This window comes from Cryptotermes secundus, unplaced genomic scaffold (genome assembly GCF_002891405.2).
Source record: "Cryptotermes secundus unplaced genomic scaffold, Csec_1.0 scaffold72, whole genome shotgun sequence".
Lineage (NCBI taxonomy): Eukaryota > Metazoa > Arthropoda > Insecta > Blattodea > Kalotermitidae > Cryptotermes > Cryptotermes secundus.
In genome coordinates this window covers 1,067,978-1,090,011 of record NW_019730103.1, presented here as the reverse complement: position 1 = coordinate 1,090,011, position 22,034 = coordinate 1,067,978, and the positions used below count along the sequence as shown (strand labels likewise).

The 22,034-nt window shown below is 39.9% G+C and overlaps 1 protein-coding gene across 2 annotated transcripts in view; it reads right to left on the bottom strand.

The window, feature by feature from the left end:
• Positions 1-1,804: 1,804 nt before the first annotated feature.
• LOC111866006 (AT-rich interactive domain-containing protein 5B) overlaps positions 1,805-22,034 on the bottom strand; it is a 118,832-nt gene continuing 98,602 nt past the window's right edge. For both annotated transcript variants that reach the window (XM_023854479.2, XM_033752067.1), the window contains 5 exons: positions 16,872-16,990; positions 14,279-14,462; positions 12,412-12,562; positions 11,609-11,774; positions 1,805-10,897 (listed from right to left, as the gene is read on the bottom strand). In XM_023854479.2, the coding sequence (XP_023710247.1) occupies positions 9,110-10,897; positions 11,609-11,774; positions 12,412-12,562; positions 14,279-14,462; positions 16,872-16,990 (2,408 nt within the window). In that variant the 3' untranslated portion in view covers positions 1,805-9,109. The remainder of the gene's footprint in view (positions 10,898-11,608; positions 11,775-12,411; positions 12,563-14,278; positions 14,463-16,871; positions 16,991-22,034) is intronic.

Genomic DNA, 22,034 nt, shown 5'->3' with positions numbered 1-22,034 from the left:
TTCCTGGGGGTGAACAGTGGCTGGCACGTAAGGCTGACAACCTCACTGCCATATGTGAGTTAACCATCTAGAAAACATGGGAGCCTTTAAGTCTCACAACATTATGGGTCTCCACAAATTGTCACAGGCAGCATTATTAAAATAATGATCTATACATATAAATTTAACAGTTTAAAAGTTAAGAATACTTCTGATGAAAACTGACAGACAATGGCATTAACAATTTTGACTACATTTTTCACTCTTATAGCACAACCAAGGGTCTAATTTGAGAAAATGTGATCACAGGATCATTAGGGATCTTTCTTTAAACAATCAATTGATATACAAATAATCAAATTATGAATTAAGATTATTCCAGTATCAACAGTTACCTCACAGAATGTTTTGGGTGGGGTCCTAAGTTTTAATTCGCTTATCCAGTTAACTATGACAGTCAGAAGAACATGTAAGTCACACATTCCAAGAAATAGATCTTGCAGATCTCTACAACCTGATAGTTCATTACCAGTATTACTCCTTCTGTACCAGTTAGATTCATATAAAAAATTAAAACTTGTTTCCTTAAAATCCAGTGACATCCAACCAACCATCTTCATCCTTTTAGAATTCACCTTCCAACAGATTTTGCTACCAGATTCTGTATCAGAATGTTGTCAATACAGATATTGTAAAAGTGTTAAAAAGTTCTATCAATTGCATAATGCAAACTGCATTACAGGAAAAATAAAATTCTACCTGTGCTTAATTATGCACATCATGAAGTCAGGGATCTGGAGGATTCTTATCATTGGCATTAGACTGAGGTCAGTAGTCAGATGAGTAGGCCCCAGGGCTGGTCATTACTTGCTCAAAATATTTCTCTTCCAAACAGGTATAAATTCACTGCAATCATTAAGCGAATAACCATAAAGTGAACACACTAAAGCAGTTTTCATTGGAAAGTAGAAACCAAACTCTAGGTAGTTACAATATTTATGGAATGCTCAAGAAATCATTACCTCTTTGAAAGTGAAACTAGGCTAGTTATTTGGTTAAGAAAAACAGCACTATTATGTGGGAGAGGTCCTTGGCCCCACTGCTACATTAACTAATGTAAATCCATGATATGTATGTAATGGCCGTCTTGTAGTGCACTCAATTTCACATGTCACTTCACTACATGTCTCGGCAACATTCTGCCATCCTCAGATGCTTTATTTACGCTAAGCTATTGCATTGCTTGCCATCATGCGTCTTTCATAAAATTATTAAAATGTACATTCTTCATCAAACTATAATAAAATTTGTATACACTAAAACTTGTTAAGATTATTCATCTTATGTGTCTTAATTCAAACTCACGTATTGTATGGTTCTTCCACTATGGGAGTCGTTTTTCCTATATTTTTTGTGTACTGTGTCTTGTGATGTGTCCTTCCTTTTTGGCTGCGAGCGTTGTAATGCTGGATGTGTGTGTGTGTGTGAATCAATACGAAGATACATACACATCCAACATTACAACGCTCGCAGCCAAAAAGGAAGGACACATCACAAGACACAGTACACAAAAAATATAGGAAAAACGACTCCCATAGTGGAAGAACCATACAATACGTGAGTTTGAATTAAGACACATAAGATGAATAATCTTAACAAGTTTTAGTGTATACAAATTTTATTATAGTTTGATGAAGAATGTACATTTTAATAATTTTATGAAAGACGCATGATGGCAAGCAATGCAATAGCTTAGCGTAAATAAATCTGAGGATGGCACAATGTTGCCGAAACATGTAGTGAAGTGACATGTGAAATTGAGTGCACTACAAGACGGCCATTACATACATATCATGGATGAGAATCAGTGCAACAGGACGCTAAAATACAACATAATGTAAATCTTCCAAATATTCAGATTTGATGTTCTCACAGTGATGACTACAAGTAAAATGTATCAGAAAAACCTGCTGCCTCCACTTTCAGAGGGAATCTTCTTCTACCTGGAGAATGAGGCAGCAGATCCCTCTGAAACATATTACATGATGTCACATCCCAGAACAGTAGTCTTAATATAAGAAAAACAAATTCAAGGAACATTCATAAGTAATCTTCATTTATTTAAAATATCCAAGAACACAGAGCTCCCTCTATGACCTCCCCCCCACAAAAAATGTCCACAGAATATGGCATATGATTCTAATATTGTTCATATTACCCCAAAATATAAAAATATACAAGTAGGGAGCTACCAATAAAATATATTCCACACATTAATTATTATACTGCAATATATGCCTAATATACCATAAAACATAGTATGTAGTTGTATTGATCGATCAAAGGCACAACAAACTCTGCATGACAATCTAATGCTAATTCATAGAACCTGGAACACCATCATACACCCACAACCCAAAATGTACCATGTATGTTATCATGCATACAGCCATTTTTCTAAATGGCACTCCTGTGAAGTGAAACTTCTTCTGCCAAACTCACTGTATACATTATTATGCCTTATATTTGGGTGAATGTTGTTCAGAAACTTTATGTTTCTATCAGCATCAGCATTTGAACACAAATTAGATTCTAAAGAGTTCTGACAATGTTGTATGACACTCAGAATTATGGGTTTTTGGACTTTCCCCACTGTCCAGCATTTTAATGAACTAGGAAACACAGCTTCTGTTTCCATCCTCAGGTGGGGGAGGAGACACCTACTCTGTTCGGTCCCTTAAAAAGAGCTAACCTCAATCACTGGACACCCCATGTCCGTATAACTACAGTTATATAAATAATTGAGACCAGGCTTTGTCAATGGGAGGTAAAAGGAAAATGTACAAAAATTGACAAAGCATGCGCAGACCTGAAGCTAGAATGCTGGAAATTGAAAGTAACAGACCAAAGAAATACAAGGAATCAGCCCATATGGCATGCTTAACCAATCCAATCAGCAGCCCAGTTTTGACATTTCTCCCATTTGGATTCCTCTCATCAGCAATGAGATTAGCAACTTACGGGGAAGACCTTCATGTGTTTCTATAAGATTTGGGTCCTTAGGGTTCAGTTTTTACTCCAAAGATGATGCTAGCAGTAAGCAAAAATTGGTTTTACAACATTCTCCAAATAATCCTATGCTTTTTTTTAATGGACTTGCTTTGTTGCATAAAAGTTCCATCTCCTTTTCTATCTTAATTTCACGTCTGAGCATGCTTTATTAAATTGTTATTGTACATTTCTCTTGTATTAATGTATTATTATTATTATTATTAATATATATGTACATTGTCACCCTTTTCCTAATAAACTTGCTGAGGATGCCAAAATCCCAAGAAATTTTCTGACTACAAAGCCTCTGTCACATTACAATCAGGACTGAGGCATATAGAGCTTAGAATTGTCTTAAGCAGTGCTATAATTTCCAGCAGTTCCGATGTCTCCGCAAACTGCAAGCAACCTCCCTTCTGTTTGGGATGTGGGGGCAGTCACCTGTGCAAGGAGTGCCCTGAGAAAATTCCCATCCTGCCAATTATTGGAGCTGCAGACATGCAAAGGATGATGTGCAGAAAAAGAAGTTGCAGAGGACACCCATGATTACAATGGGAAGGCTATTTCCCTTCCAACCTCACCACTCCACAGGTGTCTTTGCAGCAGCTCTCCAAGGCAGGACAGAGAGGAACAGCGGGTGGCACTGGCAGGGGCCGCCAAAATGGAACCCAGGGTCCCTGGGGCCTTACCCCAACACGAACAGCAGACAACAGGTCAGTTCAGGCCCAGTTTGCCTCTGGACAAAATGTTGAAAGTAGTAGTAATGTAGTACTGCACATTATGACCGAGTTTAATGGTGCTGTGTTAGAGGAGATTAATATAGTGGCCATTACAAAAATTGCCTTAAATCTCATGGAAGCAAATGGCCACAAGAGTTCATAGGCTCAAAAATGTCATAGCATTTAATGCAAATAGCATGAGCTGTTGTACATAGCCTGGGCTGACAGAGGCCTTGTAAAATGTAAACTGTACATGCTGAAAACAGACTTATTATTGCTGAGTGTGACTCAGGCAAACGAATTACCCTTCTCATCAAAGAGAGCGCCCCACATCAAGAAGCCTGTCATACAGTAATAAAGATCTGGTCTTATGCCCCAGACGGTCGCTTTATTCCTAGATACGCTGGCCGACTGACTGTCGGTCATAACATAACTTTGAACTTTGAACTTTGAACACAGTTTGTCCAGTGACTGAGGATAGGTCTTTCTATGGGACCCATGAAGAATCTGTCAGATCCTGCTGATCTTCCCTGTGAGTTGCTAATCTCATTGCTGATAAGAGGGATCCAAACAGAGAAATGTAAAAACTGGGCTGCTGATTGGATTGGTTAAGTATGCCATATGGGCTGATTCCTTGTATTTCTTTGACCTGTTACTTTCAATTTCCAGCATTCTAGCTTCAAGTCTGTGCATGCTTTGTCATTTTTTTGTACATTTTTCTTTTACTTCCCATTGACAAAGCCTGGTCTCAAGTATTTATATAACTGTAGTTACACTGATATGGGTTGTCCAGTGATTGATGTTAACTCTTTCTAAGGGACCCTACAGATTAGGTGAGGGCAGAAACAGATCCAGTTTCCAAACTGGGTTGTGTTCCACTTCTATAGAATGCCTGACAATGCCTGTTCAAAATCCTAGAAATTCCAACAAATGAAATAAATTATAAATCTGTTTTCCATACGCCTGTTCTGCCATACATTTGCAAAACCAAAACTGCAGGTTCACAGATGAGAACTTCCTAACAGGTATGCAGTTATTATTAAGAAACTCACGAGCACAAATTAATTAAAAAGTGACCACAGAGTACAGTCAGATACTGGATAAAAAATTAAATTAGACTGAGCAGGATCCATCACAAATAAATGTTTCTCAATCAAGGGATTCGAGGTGGTTCACAGTGACCTGAACAGCCGCTGTAGCATGTCTAGGTAACTGTGCAGTTTCTAGCTGCTGTACTTGGATACTACCAAGACAAAGAAAAGGACAGATAGATTGGGAACTATGCAATTCTTATTTTTAATCAAATACCTTCAGAGATGGTTTTAGAAATTAAACTGATTTTTTTTTACAATGAGTAAGTAAATTACATGTGCAATCAACAAACTGTTTATGATAATAAAACTGTTACCAACTAAGCTAGATATGTCTGACATCCTATACATAGAACAATTTACATTTTTATCTTTTGTCCTGGTTCTAATATATTTACATAGGTGGCTCTGGTTTCTGCAAAGAAAGCAGGACTTGTCTATCTCCACAACTCCTCTTTGTCGCACTTCCTAAGGTTGGAAGGCCCTGTGTGCCTCTGTGTTACTTTGTGATTTTTGAGGAATTTTGCAGTGACTCATAAAAGGTAATGCAAAATGTGTACCTGTTATGCTAGAATCTTAAGACTATGTTACTAAGTTACTTCAAGAGATTAACAGAGTACTGTTTCACATAAATTTCTACACTATCTCTCTCACAAAACCTGATCATATCTGTTGTGTCCTACATGTAGGATGTTAGGAACATACGCATATTCATATGATTCACTGTACTGCTAGAATATTACCAGCTTCCTTTATTTATGACTTCATTCTCAGTTTATATAGAGTAGGGCTACATTTTAAGAAATGTAATTCTGGGAATAAAAGCACAACTCTTGCTGAAATTATGGATATCCTTGAAGAAGCACAGGAGGACGTCCAAAAAAAAAGGGCCACTTGGTATTATTCTTCAACCCCTTGTGAATGTGTGTGAAGTCACTGATGAAGATTCTGAGAACGAAGGCAATTTAAATATAAATATTCTCCCAGGGAGTCAACTACAGTCACAAGCAGAGCTGTGCAGACACTGTTCATCAGATGTCAACTCAGGACCTCTAAATAAAACTAAGCACCATAGCTAGTTCATTATCTGACTGTCTGCGGAGTATTACTCTGAAGATACCACTAAACAAAATCCTTCTCCAGCAGAATACACCTTTCCACTATTCAATGAAAGTATGTGTGAATTAAGCGTGACAATGGCCAACCACCATTCAGCAAACTCCTGCCCCAACTAGAACATTCAAGACAGCCACAGCCAACAAACCAACACAACCATTAGGCAAACACATGCAGTTCAAGCTGGTTAACCCACATAAACAGAAAGACCATAAGTATCCAAAACAACTAAAGAGAAACAGAACAGCAGATTCCTTCATCACAACAAGCTGTACACCTGAAACATGTAGTGCCAATAAAGAGAAAACAATTAGTGATTAGTACCTAATGTTGCACACAGATGGCATTAAATCAAAATGCAAAGTGAGTGACAGAATCTAATACAAATCCCAATATGAGCAATTGGTTTGGAAGTATTACTGTAGGAGAAATGAAGTGCTTTATTGGCATTTTACTGTTAAGTACGTACATACCATGCCCACATCAAAGAATGCATTATGAACAGGGAAGTGAGATTCATAATCATCTCATCACCAATGCAATTATCTGAGACAGCCAGACACAATGCCTAGCAGTGAGAGAAGCTGCAGCAGTTGACTGTTACTTCTATTTTGACAGCAAACAGTTCTCCGAGAAGAGCTACTGGAAGAATGCCAGAAGGTCAAGATGGAGACAAGACATGTGTCTGCACTGATCACTTCATGAAGCCCCACAGAAGCAGGCGAGGTAGAGTTTGCCATGCTAAATGCTTTACTTGATGCAGGAAATGTGGGATACATATGAAGTGTTTTGTTATATAACATGGGAAGTAAAGGAGTATGAAAATGGACATGTCATAAGTTGTGTGGAGTGATTTCTGTGTATGTTACTGTGTAACTTTATACTGCACTATTAGAGATGTTATTTTGTTCTCTATTAACTGAAGCTCTCATAGCGTCATAACTGCAATAGCTGTCAGCCATGTTGCAAAGGAATAAAATGTTCATATTTCAACTAACACAAATGTTAGTTCTGATAATGAAGATAAGTAACACATACTTCATAACAAATCCACCAGCAACAGGGCTGACAACCCTACATAACTTTATGGCCTTCATATGTCAGTTTGTATTATGCAGTAGTTTGTGCTTGCACATTTTCCTGACATCTTTTATATAGGACACCTATGTTCAAAAAATATGCTAATCGCATATGTGTTCCTTCTTACAAATGATTACAGAAATATACGAAAATAAAAATTAAGTAACAGTACTTTTAGGCACATCTGGATTAAGGACAAAAGTTCACATAAAATGATTTTTTTACAAATTAAAAAAAATCATATTGGCATATTCTTGCTTGTTACTGGTATCACTTTCTTGTTTTACACCACCCACTTTTTCTTGTCAGCATGCTGAAGAAATTTCAAGACGATGAAATTGCATGTTTCTGTAAATGAGATGTGCATCTCATGGGTAAAGGGCAGGAAGAAGGTTAATGTGAGGTACAGTGTAAAGTTATCCCTATGCTCAATCAATTTAGCACTACACCATGAAGATGTATATGGAAAGGGAAGTATAGCTTCTCCATTTTTAACCTCAGCACTAGATCGAGGTGAGAGGTCAGCTCCATGCCCCAGCCACTTCACTCCCAGGGAAACACCACTCAGTACCCACTGTGGTGGGCTACAGAGTGAGTCTAACTGCTATGTAGAAGAGAAACTCTTTTGCCCCCTGCCTGAAATCAAACCTGGGTTCTTGGCAGTTGTCTAATCACTATATCAACTGAGCTATCCCAGCTCCTGGTAGGGTACAGTGTAGTAAATTACATGGAGTTCTGATGCTGAACAACTTCTACACACTTATCACTAATAAACATGCAACTCAAGTATTTTAAACATGCCAAATGTCATCTCATTCTTACATAAAGAACTGTAAAGTCTATTTCATCGAGTGCACTTCCATATTCTTTAATTTAATGCATTACAATGCACCAATTATTAATTCATTTAATGTTTAGCATGGTTCTGGCTTTTCAACACCAATGATGAGGCTCAAACTGTAGCCAAGTATTAGCACAGTTTACTAACATGAGTGTATTTCCATTAGATGCTGTGGCTACAAACAGCAGCTTGCATTGAGTAGCAAAGGACTTCTAAATAAAAGGTAAGCAATTAATTTTGGCCATGCTTATGAAAGCTCAAGACAATTTTTCAAACTAATTAAATTTTAATTCTTGTCATATCACAATAAAATTCTTAAGTATAAGATTAAAAACGAATGTTTTAATAGAAGTTGAGACACAAGCATAGAAATGTAAAAAAGCAGACTCAAACATTTGTGGTGATTCAAATTACATCCAGCCTCCATAGTGTTATGTTAAAAGCCACCTAATTTGCATTCACAGAATTTCCCTCATCCTGAATGGGATTCTTACAGAGAGAATCTCTGTGCACTAAGGACCCTGAAAGCAAATGTGGAGGTTCAAGAGAAACAGAGAGAACCATTTTAAGGGACATAACAATGAGGGACACTCTAACAAAAAGTCCTGAAGAGAAAAGTCAGTATATTGAGTATGGCACAAAATCTCTTCCTGGTCAATTATTTATTTTTTGTTACAACTAGAAAAAGATCACTTGCATAACAGATTACCCTATTCACTTCATTTCAAACTTTAACTTCTACCAGAATAGGATAAAACAAACTTCTGCCCATCTACCAATATCAAAAAGGAATCATAGAAGGCAAATTTTTACTTGCAAGTTTTAAATCTCTCAGAAAGTGTGTATGCTCTTTGAATCTATTCAATTTGTATCCAGTTTGTACCCCTTTAAGCCTGTTTTTTCTATTATTGTATAATACAGATTTATACTACCCTTTATGTACACTTTATTTCTGCTTTTGGTATCAAACACACTATCAGACATCATGACATACATGTACAGCGTTATGTTACAAGATGTTGAAGATATTTACACACAGCAGGTGTGGACTATCACAAAAATAGATAAATGCTGGAAGAGGGACAGTTTTCAGATGAGAATACTGTATGGCACAACGAACTGATTGTTATAACTGTAGGCCTGGCTCACTATTGTTACTGTTAGCTATTACAGATCTTAACATGTGTAGTCAGTAGTCACTTACGGTTCTTAACACTATTATTTGGACACTGTCACTTTGATGTGGGTGTTGGCTGGCCAACAGGTGTTATTGATGTAGAACCATCCCGTGGCAAACCCAAGAAGCTTGCTCCAGGCTGAGCATACCGCAGATTGTTGTGGTTCTGACATATCAGGTCCTTGTACAGCTGCAACTGTTCTGCAGATGGTGCGAATAACGGTGGAGCTGCTGCCACCTGTAGAGGAGACAGAAAGGCAGCGGCGGCAGCAGCAGCAGCCATGTTGGGAGAATAGAGACCATGTGAACCATACAGTGCAGGGTAGTACATTGGATCCAACAAGGGGAAGTGATATGGATTCTTTGCAGTGGAACTTCCTGACACTGGAGACAGCTGAGGGAGGTAACCAGGGTAAACTGGGGAGCCTGTAGGAAGATAAGACATTGAGCTTGAAGTAGGGGTAGCAGACTGAGGCGACTGTGGAGTGGTGTTTGGATGCGGCTGTCGCGATCGTGACCCATCACTTATAAGGCTTTTGCGATTGTTTGCTGCAGCGGATGAAGGGTACGGGTTAGGAATCACAAGGTGAGCACTGCTACTAGAATGGCTGCTGTTTCGCTGAGGAGGGATGTGCGTAATCGACAGGGAGTTGTGCTTTCCATTCTCATTTCTGGAAAGTGGACGATTTGATGGTGCAGGCTTGATGCTGAGTGACCTCCGGTGATGCTGCAAACCTCTGTGTTGTTCAAGCAACATCTGCTGCTGTCTCTGTTGCAATGAAGGAGATGGCTTTGGAACATCCACAATTGTTATTTCCAAATTGGAGCCTACCACTGCCCGCCCATCTATAACGGGGAATGGAGATATGCCATTGGTTTTGTGAGATGATCTGTTGGGATTCCTTGTGCTAGCATGAGGATGAACAACACTTGATACACGGCTTATGCTTACTGCAGGTTTACGCGAATTAGAAACTCGTAGATCCAGGACTTCACCACCGGAGGGCACAGGCTTAACAATGCTCCGTCTACGATTCAATGATCCTGGTGATGATTCTATATCATCTTTTGGATTTCCATACACAGTTGACTCTGAATGAGCATATATTGAACGTGACTGAGTTACACGTGGTGGTGTCCACTCATCAGTAGTACTGCTAGGACTAGGGGTTGAAGAATGGACATGTGACAAGCTTCCAGTATATAAATGCTGCAGTGCTGGATGTTTCAAGTCATGGACACTGACGTGTGTACGACGAAGACTTGGCAGCTCACAGTCAGCAGTTGGGGAAGGTGTTGAGGCAGCTGAGTTTGACTCTGTTGGAGGTGACCCCAACATGTGCGTAACATCAGGAGTCACGGTAATAGAAACCTGTCCCAGTAGAGGACTCTGGACTGGGGCAGCATGTTGTATGACAGACGGTCGTCTATCCGCAGTGATGGTAACTGACCCTATTGAAGTCGCTGAAGCCATTACTGGTGGTGTTATGGCAGTCACTTCCAACCCACCTTCTTTGAGAATCTCCAATTTGCGCTTTTTCAGTGCAGGTACAGGTGATGTTTTGACAACTTTTGAAGAAGAATCTTGTTCAGGAACAAGGTCTATCAACTCAGGCAAAGGCTTCTCACTTACACTTCCCTCACTTGCTGGCTCTTGTTTCACTTCTACCACCAATCCTTCTGATAAATTTGATACGGGAATATTTTCTTTGTCTTTAGGACGTGGCATGACTGTTGGGTCTAGTATAGTCTTGTCTGGTTTTGTTCTAACACTTCGTAGAGATGAGGTCTTACCTTCAAGAACTACAGCCTTTTCCTTCTGGCCTCCATTCAGAAGAGCACTCTGAGGAACAATAAAATGCTGTGTTAGTTCACACGCCAGTCAATCGCAGACAACGAGAAACCTGGTCTGTAAATATAATTTTCATTCTGAAGGAGGAGGGGGGTAAGAAAGATGCAAGCAAAGATAAGACTCATATCTCTATGACAACAGCAGTTTCTGTTAAAACTGAAAATTTTCGAAAACGGTATCTCAATCATTTCTAATAACTACTCAAAATAAAGAATCTGTGAAGTACACAAGAAAAAAAATGTTGGGAAAAAGTTCTTCTTTTATCATATAAAAATTCTGAAGTATGAGTGATCAAAATAACATAATAAAATGGAAGACATTTTGTAAATAAAGAAACTAGCGTAACTCTGATGACAATTGAAACAGTAGGGCAAAACTGTCTCTGAGGTAACCTTGCACTGTGGCAGACATACACCTTACTGGATTTGTGGTACTCATGGTTGAGACTATCATAAATACCACCTTCTGGCTGTAGCATCACATAATTCAGAGACAGCCCAATGTTTCAGAAGAATATACATGGTTCATTTTCAGGGTCAAAGAGAGAAACTAATGGAAGCAGGTAGTTCACACAGCTTGCCATCTGCTTCTGCAGGTTTCTTGCTCTGACCCTGGAGACAAGAGGTAGTATGGCCCTCCAAAACATCAACTCTCTCCGAACGGCATGACATTACAACTCAGAAGACAGCATTCTTCATATACCTTATTGTCTGGAGTTGACGTTTCAGTACAAGGTGGTGGTTTCACATGGCGCTCTGTCCGTTCACTTGAAGCTGATACCTTATCACCTTCATTCCTGACAGATTTTGAACGTCGCCGTTCTTTGCCTTCATCACTCTTCACACTCCGCTCATATGGAAGCAGCAACCTATAAGGTTATTATCTGAGCTCTTTACATATACAAATTCAACTCCACATACTGCTCTTACACAGAAACACGGCAAAAAAATATATTAATGGATACACACAATAAAACTTCATGTTAAAAATATATCACAACTATTTAACCTCAGAATTATTCTTCATGATGAACATGGAGTTTCAAATGAACCATACAATATCTTTTATGTAATATGAAAATTCATCTTATCATTCATAGGAATTTTCTTTCTGCATGACATACATCTTGTTTCTGCCGACACATATGTTGGACATTTTAGACTGCCTTGTTTGCTGTTAAGAAACATAAAAATTCAGAAGTTTGCTCGGTTTCCATCATCAAATAAAAGTATGAAACCTACCATAACATCAATATTTCACACTTTTACCTGATGACAGAAGGCAGCTTCCAAAACATAGCCTGTTTGTCAAAAATGAGATGAAAAAATGTCCGATGTACAATTCAGTTTAATAACAGACCTTAATCACAAACCTCTGGACTTAATAATATGTCACTCTTGTGATATCTGTCTAGAATAAAAAATACAAATATCTCTTACTGTATATATGTAACTTGAAATCACTAAATTAATTTGAAACTAAATTGAAAATAAAATATGTGTTACCTTTCATAATGTCGTCGTGTGCAGGTGGCAGCACTAGTACTACCCTGATGGCCTCCTAGATCATCATAAATAGGCTTCCACATCCGATTGGCTGTCACGACATTGTAGCCACCTAACTTTTGGACTTTACTGAAGAAAGCAAACAAGTCGACTGAAAAAACACAACACAATATTTAACAGACTTTGTAAAACAGAAGTACAAGAATCACAAATTTTTCCATTAGGCAAGATATATTACAATACAATTAAGGGAATGAAATAATTATATAAATTCTGAACTTCATTCAAGATCCCAATCAGTATCAAATGGCCTTTCATTGGAACTTCTTGCTGAAATCCCCTTTACAACAGCACTCTAGTAGTTTCCAGATCACTCAAGAACGCTACAGCTAATGTAATTCCATATTTTTGCCTTCCACGGCTTCTGGTTATTTATGAGTTTAGGATCCTTGAATCCCAGTCTCCAAAGGTCAAAGACACATAAAAATTTCCATGCATTTTCAATTACATTTCAATCTAAATGTCTTTCTTTTGTATTCAAACTGGTCAAATATATTGCCTGGATTCTTGCCTCTAGTAGCAGGATAAAAGTACACATACCAGTCCAAAATACCAGATATGTCTAAAAAAACAGTCACTCTATCAGTGCTGGGTTTTTTTTTTCTTTTTCCCAGCGGGGTGGGACCAAGTCCCTTGTACTGTGACCACTTCTGGCCTATTGTACCAGCCCCAGATGATAGGTGAGGGTGATTGTGGAGCAATTGGTGGAATGAAGATTGGCAGGGGAACTGAAGTACTTGGAGAAAACCTGCTCCAGCACGACTTTGTCCACCACAAATCCCAGTTGACCAAACCCGGTCCGTCGTGATGGGAAGTCAGCGACTACTTGTTTCACACTTACTTATCCAACCAGAAATCTCGGGTATGTGTTTCTGGTGTTCTCTCCTCACCTTCTGAAGTACTCTCCAGTGTGCCCCAGTGCAGTGTCCCTTCACTTTGATGCAGTATCAGAGCATCACAGTGTAAAATAGTGGACTTCTTATTTTATAGTGACCATTTTCTCCAGACAATCAACTCACAGATGGCAGTAAGGCTCTCAGCCTTACACATCGGCCAACCTTTACCCCAAGGAAGAATCCTGATACTCATTTTTGTTCAAGGCTGAGTCAACCCCAGGGCCCTACTGCAGCTGGAAGGATCAGGTCAATCGAAAAATAAAAAATAACCTGATCAGGAATTAAACCCATGATCTTGTGTCTGACATTCTATCTTGGGTAAATTTCTGTGTGCAGGACTACAAAAATGAAGTGCAAATTCAGGGAAAACGTGAAAAGTTTAGCAATACTGTTATGGGCATTTAGATGGGACCATCTTAAAGTGCATAAATTCACAAAATGTAACACTGAAGTTTCACTGCATATAATACCACAGCTGCAAAAGTGTGACTTTAGAAGTGAGAAATCTTTTTGCCTTTCATTTCTTCTTAATAGAAATAATTTTTACAGAACATGCACCTTTGTTGCCAAATAATCTCACAAGGTCAGCCCATTACAATTATTTTACTTCCAATTATGTACTGACCTATCAATATGTATATTTTTGACAAATTATTTCACATGCCTTCATAAATAATTTATAATTGTGAACGTTGAATGTGGGTGACTGTGAGGTATGTCCAATTTTATTGCTACTAACACCATTCTTTTCTATGTCGCAAATAAACAAGTTTAGCCTTGCAAACAATAACTACATCTGTAAACCACTATTTAAACTCTACTAATTAAATGACCCTTGGAAGCCCACTGTTGTTTTATTGGTTGCAATTAACAAATGCATGAGAACAGCTGCACTAGTGGAATTAACTCACTTTCCTTGAATCCTAAATGAGGAACTCTTCCAATGGGTGTCTGTCTCAGCTTCATGAATCGATGCAGCTTCACTAAGAATTCCTTCTCCTCAGGACTTGCATTGACTCTGCTGCTTCGTCGTGGCTGAACCAAACTGTTGCAACGCAGGCCATTTCTTCCACCACCACTGCCTGTTGGTTTGCTCTATAAGAAACATACATAAAATGAATAAACCAGCATAAGGAATCTGCCTGCAGAGACCGACATCACAAATATAATTCATTAACTTACACTTTTATTGCAAAATGTTTAGCCAAGCCTGCTACTGAAACAGATTTTATTTAAAGGCCTACATCTGATTTTCCTGTGCTCATATTAATGGCACCTTGACCTGAAATACATCAAAATAATGAAACTAGAAAATTAACAACACTAAAAAGACTCTCGTTACAACGGCGGTATACAAATTGCAGTTTGCAAACAAATTGTTGGCCTGGCCAAACTACATAGTAAAGGTAACAAAGGTAACATCCCTGCGCTTGATTATGCACCATGTCATGAAGATATATGGGGGGGTGAGGTATAGCTCCAACAATTTGTCCTGTGAACTACACAGAAGAGAGTGGTGAGCTTCATGCCCTGGCTGCTTTACCCCTGGCCAAAGAGCCCCCAGTGCCCACTGGATAGGACGAGGGGTGGACTCCAGAGCTAGAGAGGATGTTGTGAAGAACAGAAAAATCTCTTTCTCCTGTCACGAATCGAACTTCAGCTGTCCGGCCTATAGCCCGTCTCTATACCAACTGAGCTATCCTGACTCCTCCGAACTATACAGTTCCTGAAATCTGTGGGAAATGAACAAGGCTGTGAATCCATGTACACAGAGAGTTCCCAACTTAAAGACTGAGGATGTGATGTGATGCCTGATCGGGGCCCTCACACACCTCACGGGGCAGTGATGAGGAGTATGGAGCAATGGTGGAATCATGATGTGCACAGTAAAATCATAGAAATTTGAAGAAAAAAAAATTCTCCAGTGCCACAACATTCACCATAAATGTCACACCAAGTCATACAGTAGTGAACCTCAGGCTCCAAAGTAGAGATGCCAACATCAAACTGCCTGAGGCATGCCCATGACAATTAATTAATTATATTTTCGTTTACAGAAGCAGCACTGAATTATAAATTTATGACATCACTCACTAAGAAAACCGAAATTAATGGGAGGGGATTCGTTGCGCTGACCAACCAACATCCTCTATCTACAAAAGTTGGCACTAAACTTTGCCGACAAGCCGTGGTCGCTTGATCGGTATAGCTCGCTTGCAGATTAAAATTATGGAGTTCGTTTGTTTAACCTCACTCATTACACTTTAGTTTCCATCAAACAGCTTATGGCCCAAAGATTATTCAAGTTCAAAGGGGAAACATGGGCAATTTATGCACTTCATCCATGCAGACAGAACCTGTGCTTGGAAAAAAACAAAAATGTAAACCAGCTTGTTGTATGAAAAAGATAAACATTTTCTCTATACGTTTAAAATTTAAAATTGTTAGGGTTACTCGCCCTATGTCTAAAGTTAAATTTTAAATTTAAAATTTAGAGAAAATTTTAAAGGATTTTAAAATTATAACTAAAGATTTTATAGTGCTACTACAGGAAAATCAAAATTGACGTGTGCAAAATAATCTACATACCAGACAGATATCAACGAGGTAGATGTTGATAATAACGAAGAAAATAACAATGTGTTTTTTAAATGTTAAATTTTAGACTGGGTTCAATGTGGTAGCAACGTAAGAGTATACGCCTGATGATGGCCGTTAGAGGCCAAAACATGTAGCGTAGAAGAGAGCAAGATCAAAGACATATAATATACATTGTTTGCACTTGGGATGGAGTTTGTATCATTTATCGTGTAGAGTGCAACAGGATGCTTAAATATAATAAATATAATACTATGAAGAAAGCAGTGTTCTTGGAAGCGGTGCCGAGAGGTGGGGTTCTGTCTCAGAAAGCCATGGAAGCTTCTCATCTTCTCCCTCAAGAAACCTTTGGGACATAACGCTAGATCCACTAGGCCATGCAAGTCCATGCCCGACTTGCATTGCAGCCCCTAAACTTCAGGGTTAATGCCCTCATATTAACCTTGCTTTTCTCGCCCCCACACAATTTCTATACCTGCTCTAGCCTGCTACCTGCTGGCCCACCTACCCAGACCCTTCCCCTCTCCTCTCTACTGATTTCTCATGTAGCCCCCCTCCATTCTCTTCCTGCTCCTATACAGTTCGACTCGACATTAGTCTGTGAGCACCTGCTCACGCTGGTTCCTCGCTCGCGGATTTTCGTCTTTCTTCTTCTACCCTGAAGATGGAGGCGATACATTCCTCCGAAACGTCGGTTAACACAATATCTACACAGCGCCACATCCCAGAAGACTGCTTTCTTCAACTACATAATAGATTAATGCAAAAGGGTGCTTGAATATAATATTATTTATTTAGTCTGATACTGAAATTTTGTAGTTAATATTCTTGAAGAATGTGTCACCTGCTTGCAATGAAGCGCCACATCTTGACCAAGCACACGGACCACTTTGCAATTAACATTACCTTCACGGTGGAGGACACAGTTGACAATGAAGACTCTTCGGATTCATTGGATTCTGAACCTCCAGGCGATAAACTTCGCTTTTTACGTTTCCTTCGAGGCCGTCCTTTTAAGTTTGGTGCTGAAATACAAAAAAACAATAAATAAACTTGCACATTCCGTCCAGTAAAGGAATAATTACAGCGAGAGACCTGAGGTTCTCATGGTGATATCAAAATTACGGCATTCTAAGAAGTCATGCTAGGTCCTTTGGTAGATACCTATCAACGTTTTGAAGGAACCGGATGCGACCATCCTCAGTGTAGAAGCTGGACGCAGCAGAGTCCTCCAAAATGTTGGTACCCAGCCCTAACCCACATGCGTATCAGTTGTGGACATGTTAAAAAATTGCTGCTCTCAAGCAATGAAGACCAACAAGCATTTATTGCCGTTTACTTATTTACACTTGCACAAATGAACTGATTCAATAACTACTTGCCTCTTGTATTGAGAAATGAATGTGTAGATACTGCCTTGGAACAAAGGTTTAAACATAAACAAATTCAGGAGAAGAAATGGACAGCACCAGACTACATTCAAAATTCTTTCAAATCAGGTGGGTATTAAAGACCATAAGTAACCATAACATGGGAAATAAATTTTGACACCAAAGAAACTGAAGGTATGACGTTTCTAATCTATAGCACGTGTTTACATTTGAACAAGAGTCACATAGGATACCAATTAGTTCTTAAAGTAATACATTATGTTAAACTATGTTTAAGTAGAAGGTCAATTACAGTTCTACGGTACATGTGAAAACACACTTGGTTACACTCGTTGGTCTCATTAGTTTATCCCCTGCAAATCCAACGGAGGAGATGCGGATTTTCACAGCCGCTCATTAGCTACAGCACATTTAACAGCCAAAATTGTATGTCCTCTCATACGGACGGAAGCTCCCTCAACAACAGATTCAACGCAGACATGTGGAAATCTTTCATGCCTGTGTGGCATCCTTCACTGGAATTTGAAGTCTTCATGAATACTTCAGTTCTGTTTCTCCAGTTATTCTGTGATACAAATGTAAAGCTGTCCCTGTGCTTAAGCATTATGCCAAGAAGGCGTAGGGGAGTGGCTCCACCTTTCTTGATCTCGGCACAAGATGGAGGTGAGTGGCCAGCTTCACGCCCCAGTCGCTTTATCCCCGGGGAAAGAGCCCGAGCTGCCCTTTTAATAGGAGGTTGGATGGGCCCCAAGACCGGTCCGGACGCTGTGGACAAGAGAAAAATATCTTGCCCCTGCTTGGAATTGAACTGGAATTGAACCCCGGCTGTTCAGTCCAATGCCCGTCACTATACCGACTGCGCTGCTGTATAGATTTCTAAATACGACAGAATGAGTCTGATAAAAAGAAAGAGGAGAGAGGGATCTTCAAGGCACGTGTGAAGGAACTGAGGAAAACCACGATACTAGCCACCCGTCATTCAAACTCTACCCGGAACACTTAACAATTCGTATATAAAGAGAGTAAGTTGGGATAAATACGCAAAGCGTAACATTCATGGCGCTTCTGCCGCATACATTTTCTCGAAAACTGTCACATTTACGGAAAACATGAACTAGGCATAAAAGTATTTCATTTTCTCTATGCCCTTTTTTTTTATACATTTTTCAGTCCACTAGATAAGCGGTTAGAGAGCCACGGTCGAGATTCACGCAAAACCGCATGAAAAGTACCAACTCTGATGAAATTCCCCAGTTTCATACTACAAGAAACTCCATCATGTGGCTCGAGAGCTGTAACAAGCGGACAGATGACCGAAAAGCTCAAGGGCATGGAGAAGCCATGCAACCTTTCGTCGCAAGTATGCCAAATCCATCGTAATATATTCACCTGATTAAAGACTGCAGAGTCTAATACAAGTGTTCTATGTATCAGTAGCCAATATGTTCAAGGGATTATATGAGAGACTGACAAAAATCGTTCAGCCGGTCCAGAGGAAAAGAGGCAAGCTTCTGGCCTTCGCTCATTACGCACGTGTTCGAGCCTGCAGCGCAGTCGACAAGCCACCAGGCCAACAAATCACACGGGAACACAGAACAGATCAGAGAAGATACCGGAAATGGTCTGTTGTTATGCATGTATTTCTTGCACCTCCGTAAACTGTTCGCGTTCAAGCGTTCGCGGTTCTTTTTGGAAATAACGAAAACTTAAAACTTTAAACCAAGGTCTCCTGAGTAAGGTGTATTAAGGATTTCATCCATTTTCTCTTCATTGAGCAATCGTCGTTTTGAGTCGCTTCCTGCCCACTGTGTTTACGTCTGTACGAACAGTTATTTTTTCTGTTTGGAACTGATATCCAGAAATTTATGTCGCCATCTTCTTATTTTCGACATGGATATCGTACACGAACACTCCTTTCAATACAACTGCCACGTGGCATTTTGGCACGCGACTTATTACAATTTAACGCAGCAGCACGAGCTTAGCATCACGGTCGACGGATACATAATGCATAAGCCCGCTTCCATTAAAGCTGCAGCAGTGACAGTGCAAGGGAATTACGGTCTATACAGGCTACTGGTTTGTCGACCACGACAGTCTGCGCCGAAAGGTTGGAGGGTGGATCTCAAAAACACTGTCTGTGTTTATCGGAACAGCATATAAAAAGCCTAAGTGTCGAATTTGGATCAAAACAAGACTGCAACATGTTGAGGCTGTGACGTGGAGTCACAGCTCAGAAAAGAGTCTCCATAGACGTCGCTGTGAGATCCTCAACTCCAACATAATTTATTCCATGGTTTCCGTCCAATACTGTTCATGAAACTGTTCATACTGTATCCGGTGGGCTGCGTACGTGTTAACTGCAGCAGTTTGTAGGTGAGACGGCGTCATCCTTAGCGACAGTTGCTGCTCATAAGCATCTTTATATAGCAACTTTGGAAATTAGGCCGCGCCACAGCTCGAGAGGTTGGTGGCTGGCTTCCCATCGCGGCGGCCGGGTTCCATCGCGGGTCTGTTCAAGTGGGATTTGTGGTGGACAAAGTAGCGCTGAGGCAGGTTTTCTCCAAGTACTTCGGTTTCCCCTGCCAATCTTCATTCCACCAGTTGCTCCACAGTCACCCTCACCTATCATCTGGGGCTGGTACAATAGGCCAGAAGTGGCCGCAGTACAAGGGACGTAGTCCCACCCCAGCAATGGTGTGGGGGGTGGCGAGGAAAGAGGTGCAGGGTCCCAAAGAGAACCACTGTGCGTTGTGTGGAAGAAATAAAGAGCGATTTGCCTAATCATAGCTGAAAGAGGCAATTCTGGAAATTATGTACTTCTCCACAGCAGTGACGAAAGTGATACAACTTAGTTACTTGAATTTAGTGGTGAGAGTGAGAAATTCTGGATCGTCACGGAAGCTAGTAAAGGCCCAATAAATCCTGTTTATAAAGTGCCAATGTTTATCATCCAGATCAATGCGCCTCCTAAGAGGAACCATGTAGCCCGCGTCAGCGGATGCAGGATATCGGCAGTGCCAAATGTTTTATATTTTACAACACTATTAATCTGTGCTGAAGAAAATTCGTATTTTTAACCTTTTCCGATAAACGCTTTAAATCTGTTCACTCATTTCTGGTCCACATAGATTCACCACCAAAAACGTAAACAAAACAATAAATCTTCTTTTCTTTCACAAGCAGTGAACCGTGCCGTTTCTTCATACCACTGCGTGCTAAGTGGCTTTCATTTACTGCTGTCCTGTTCAGTTGTTCTCTATCACTGTATTGAAAAGCAACTTCTTTTTAAATGGGAAAAGTTTCTCCCAGCGTTTGCCGCAAACACAGCGTTTCTAATGAACTTTCAGCCGTATTCATATTAGACTCGCCACTGGGATACAACACATGTACTTTAATCACAGAATCGCATTTCGTCACACACAAATAAGAAACCTAACGATATTAACACGTGATAGCCTGTCATAAGGAGGTGGCAGAAATTGCCATGAAAAGTGAGCCCGTGGGTGGGGGCCGTGAGGCAAGGCCCTCCGTGAACTCCTTACATCTCAAGCGACATCAATCCGGAATTTGAAAACAAAATGAAATCCACCAAACTACTTTTTATGCTAGACTAACTACTATATAAATACTATATACTATAAATACTATATAAACAAACTAGAAATTCATCAAGGTAAATACCATACGGAAAAATACAGAAACTCTCTAAGTGATGCAATTATGNACATCTCAAGCGACACCAATCCGGAATTTGAAAACAAAACGATATCCACCAAACTACTTTTTATGCTAGACTAAATATAAACAAACTAGAAATTCATCAAGGTAAATACCATACGGAAAAATACAGAAACTCTTTTAAGTGATGATATTATGGAGTCTGGTCTACACGTAAACACAAGAAAAATGTATGTATTCGTCACAGAATGCCAGAAAAATCGTTCCCGGGCAACGGCTTCTAACAGTGGAGATAGTTCAGCTTCATGTGCTTAGGTCCCATCTTCACAGCTTCCCGTGCAGAACTTAACTGAACTCAAAGTCAAAGTCACATTGCGACTGACGGTCAGTCAGTCAGTCTGTCTGTCTTGGTGTCGAGCCTCAGCTGGGGCGCTTCTTATANGAGAAAGCTCTAGATCGCATTAAATGGAGGAATTGTTTTGGAAGAGACTGTGGACCTGTCGTCTTGACAGATTACTGATGATGATGATTATGGAGTCTGGTCTACACATAAACACAAGAAAAAATGTATGTATTCGTCAAAGAATGCCAGAAACATCGTTCCCTGGCAACGGCTTATAACAGTGGAGATAGTTCGGCTTCATGTGCTTAGGTCTCATCTTCACAGTCTCCCGTGCAGAATTTAACTGAACTCAAAGTCAAAGTCACATTGCGACTGACGGTCAGTCAGTCAGTCTGTCTGTCTTTCTTGGTGTCGAGCCTCAGCTGGGGCGCTTCTTATATGAAAGTTGCTGTCCTGTCCATTTGGTGCGCCCTCTCTAACGAGAGGTCGGGTCTGTCATTTGTCAGTCTGTATTAGTAAGTCCATTGTCAGTATGTACACTTATTTACAAGGTTATACTTAATATATATATTTTTTATTACTAGTGGGGTGGGACTAAGTCCCTTGTACTGCGGCCACTTCTGGCCTATTGTACCAGCCCCAGATGTTAGGTGG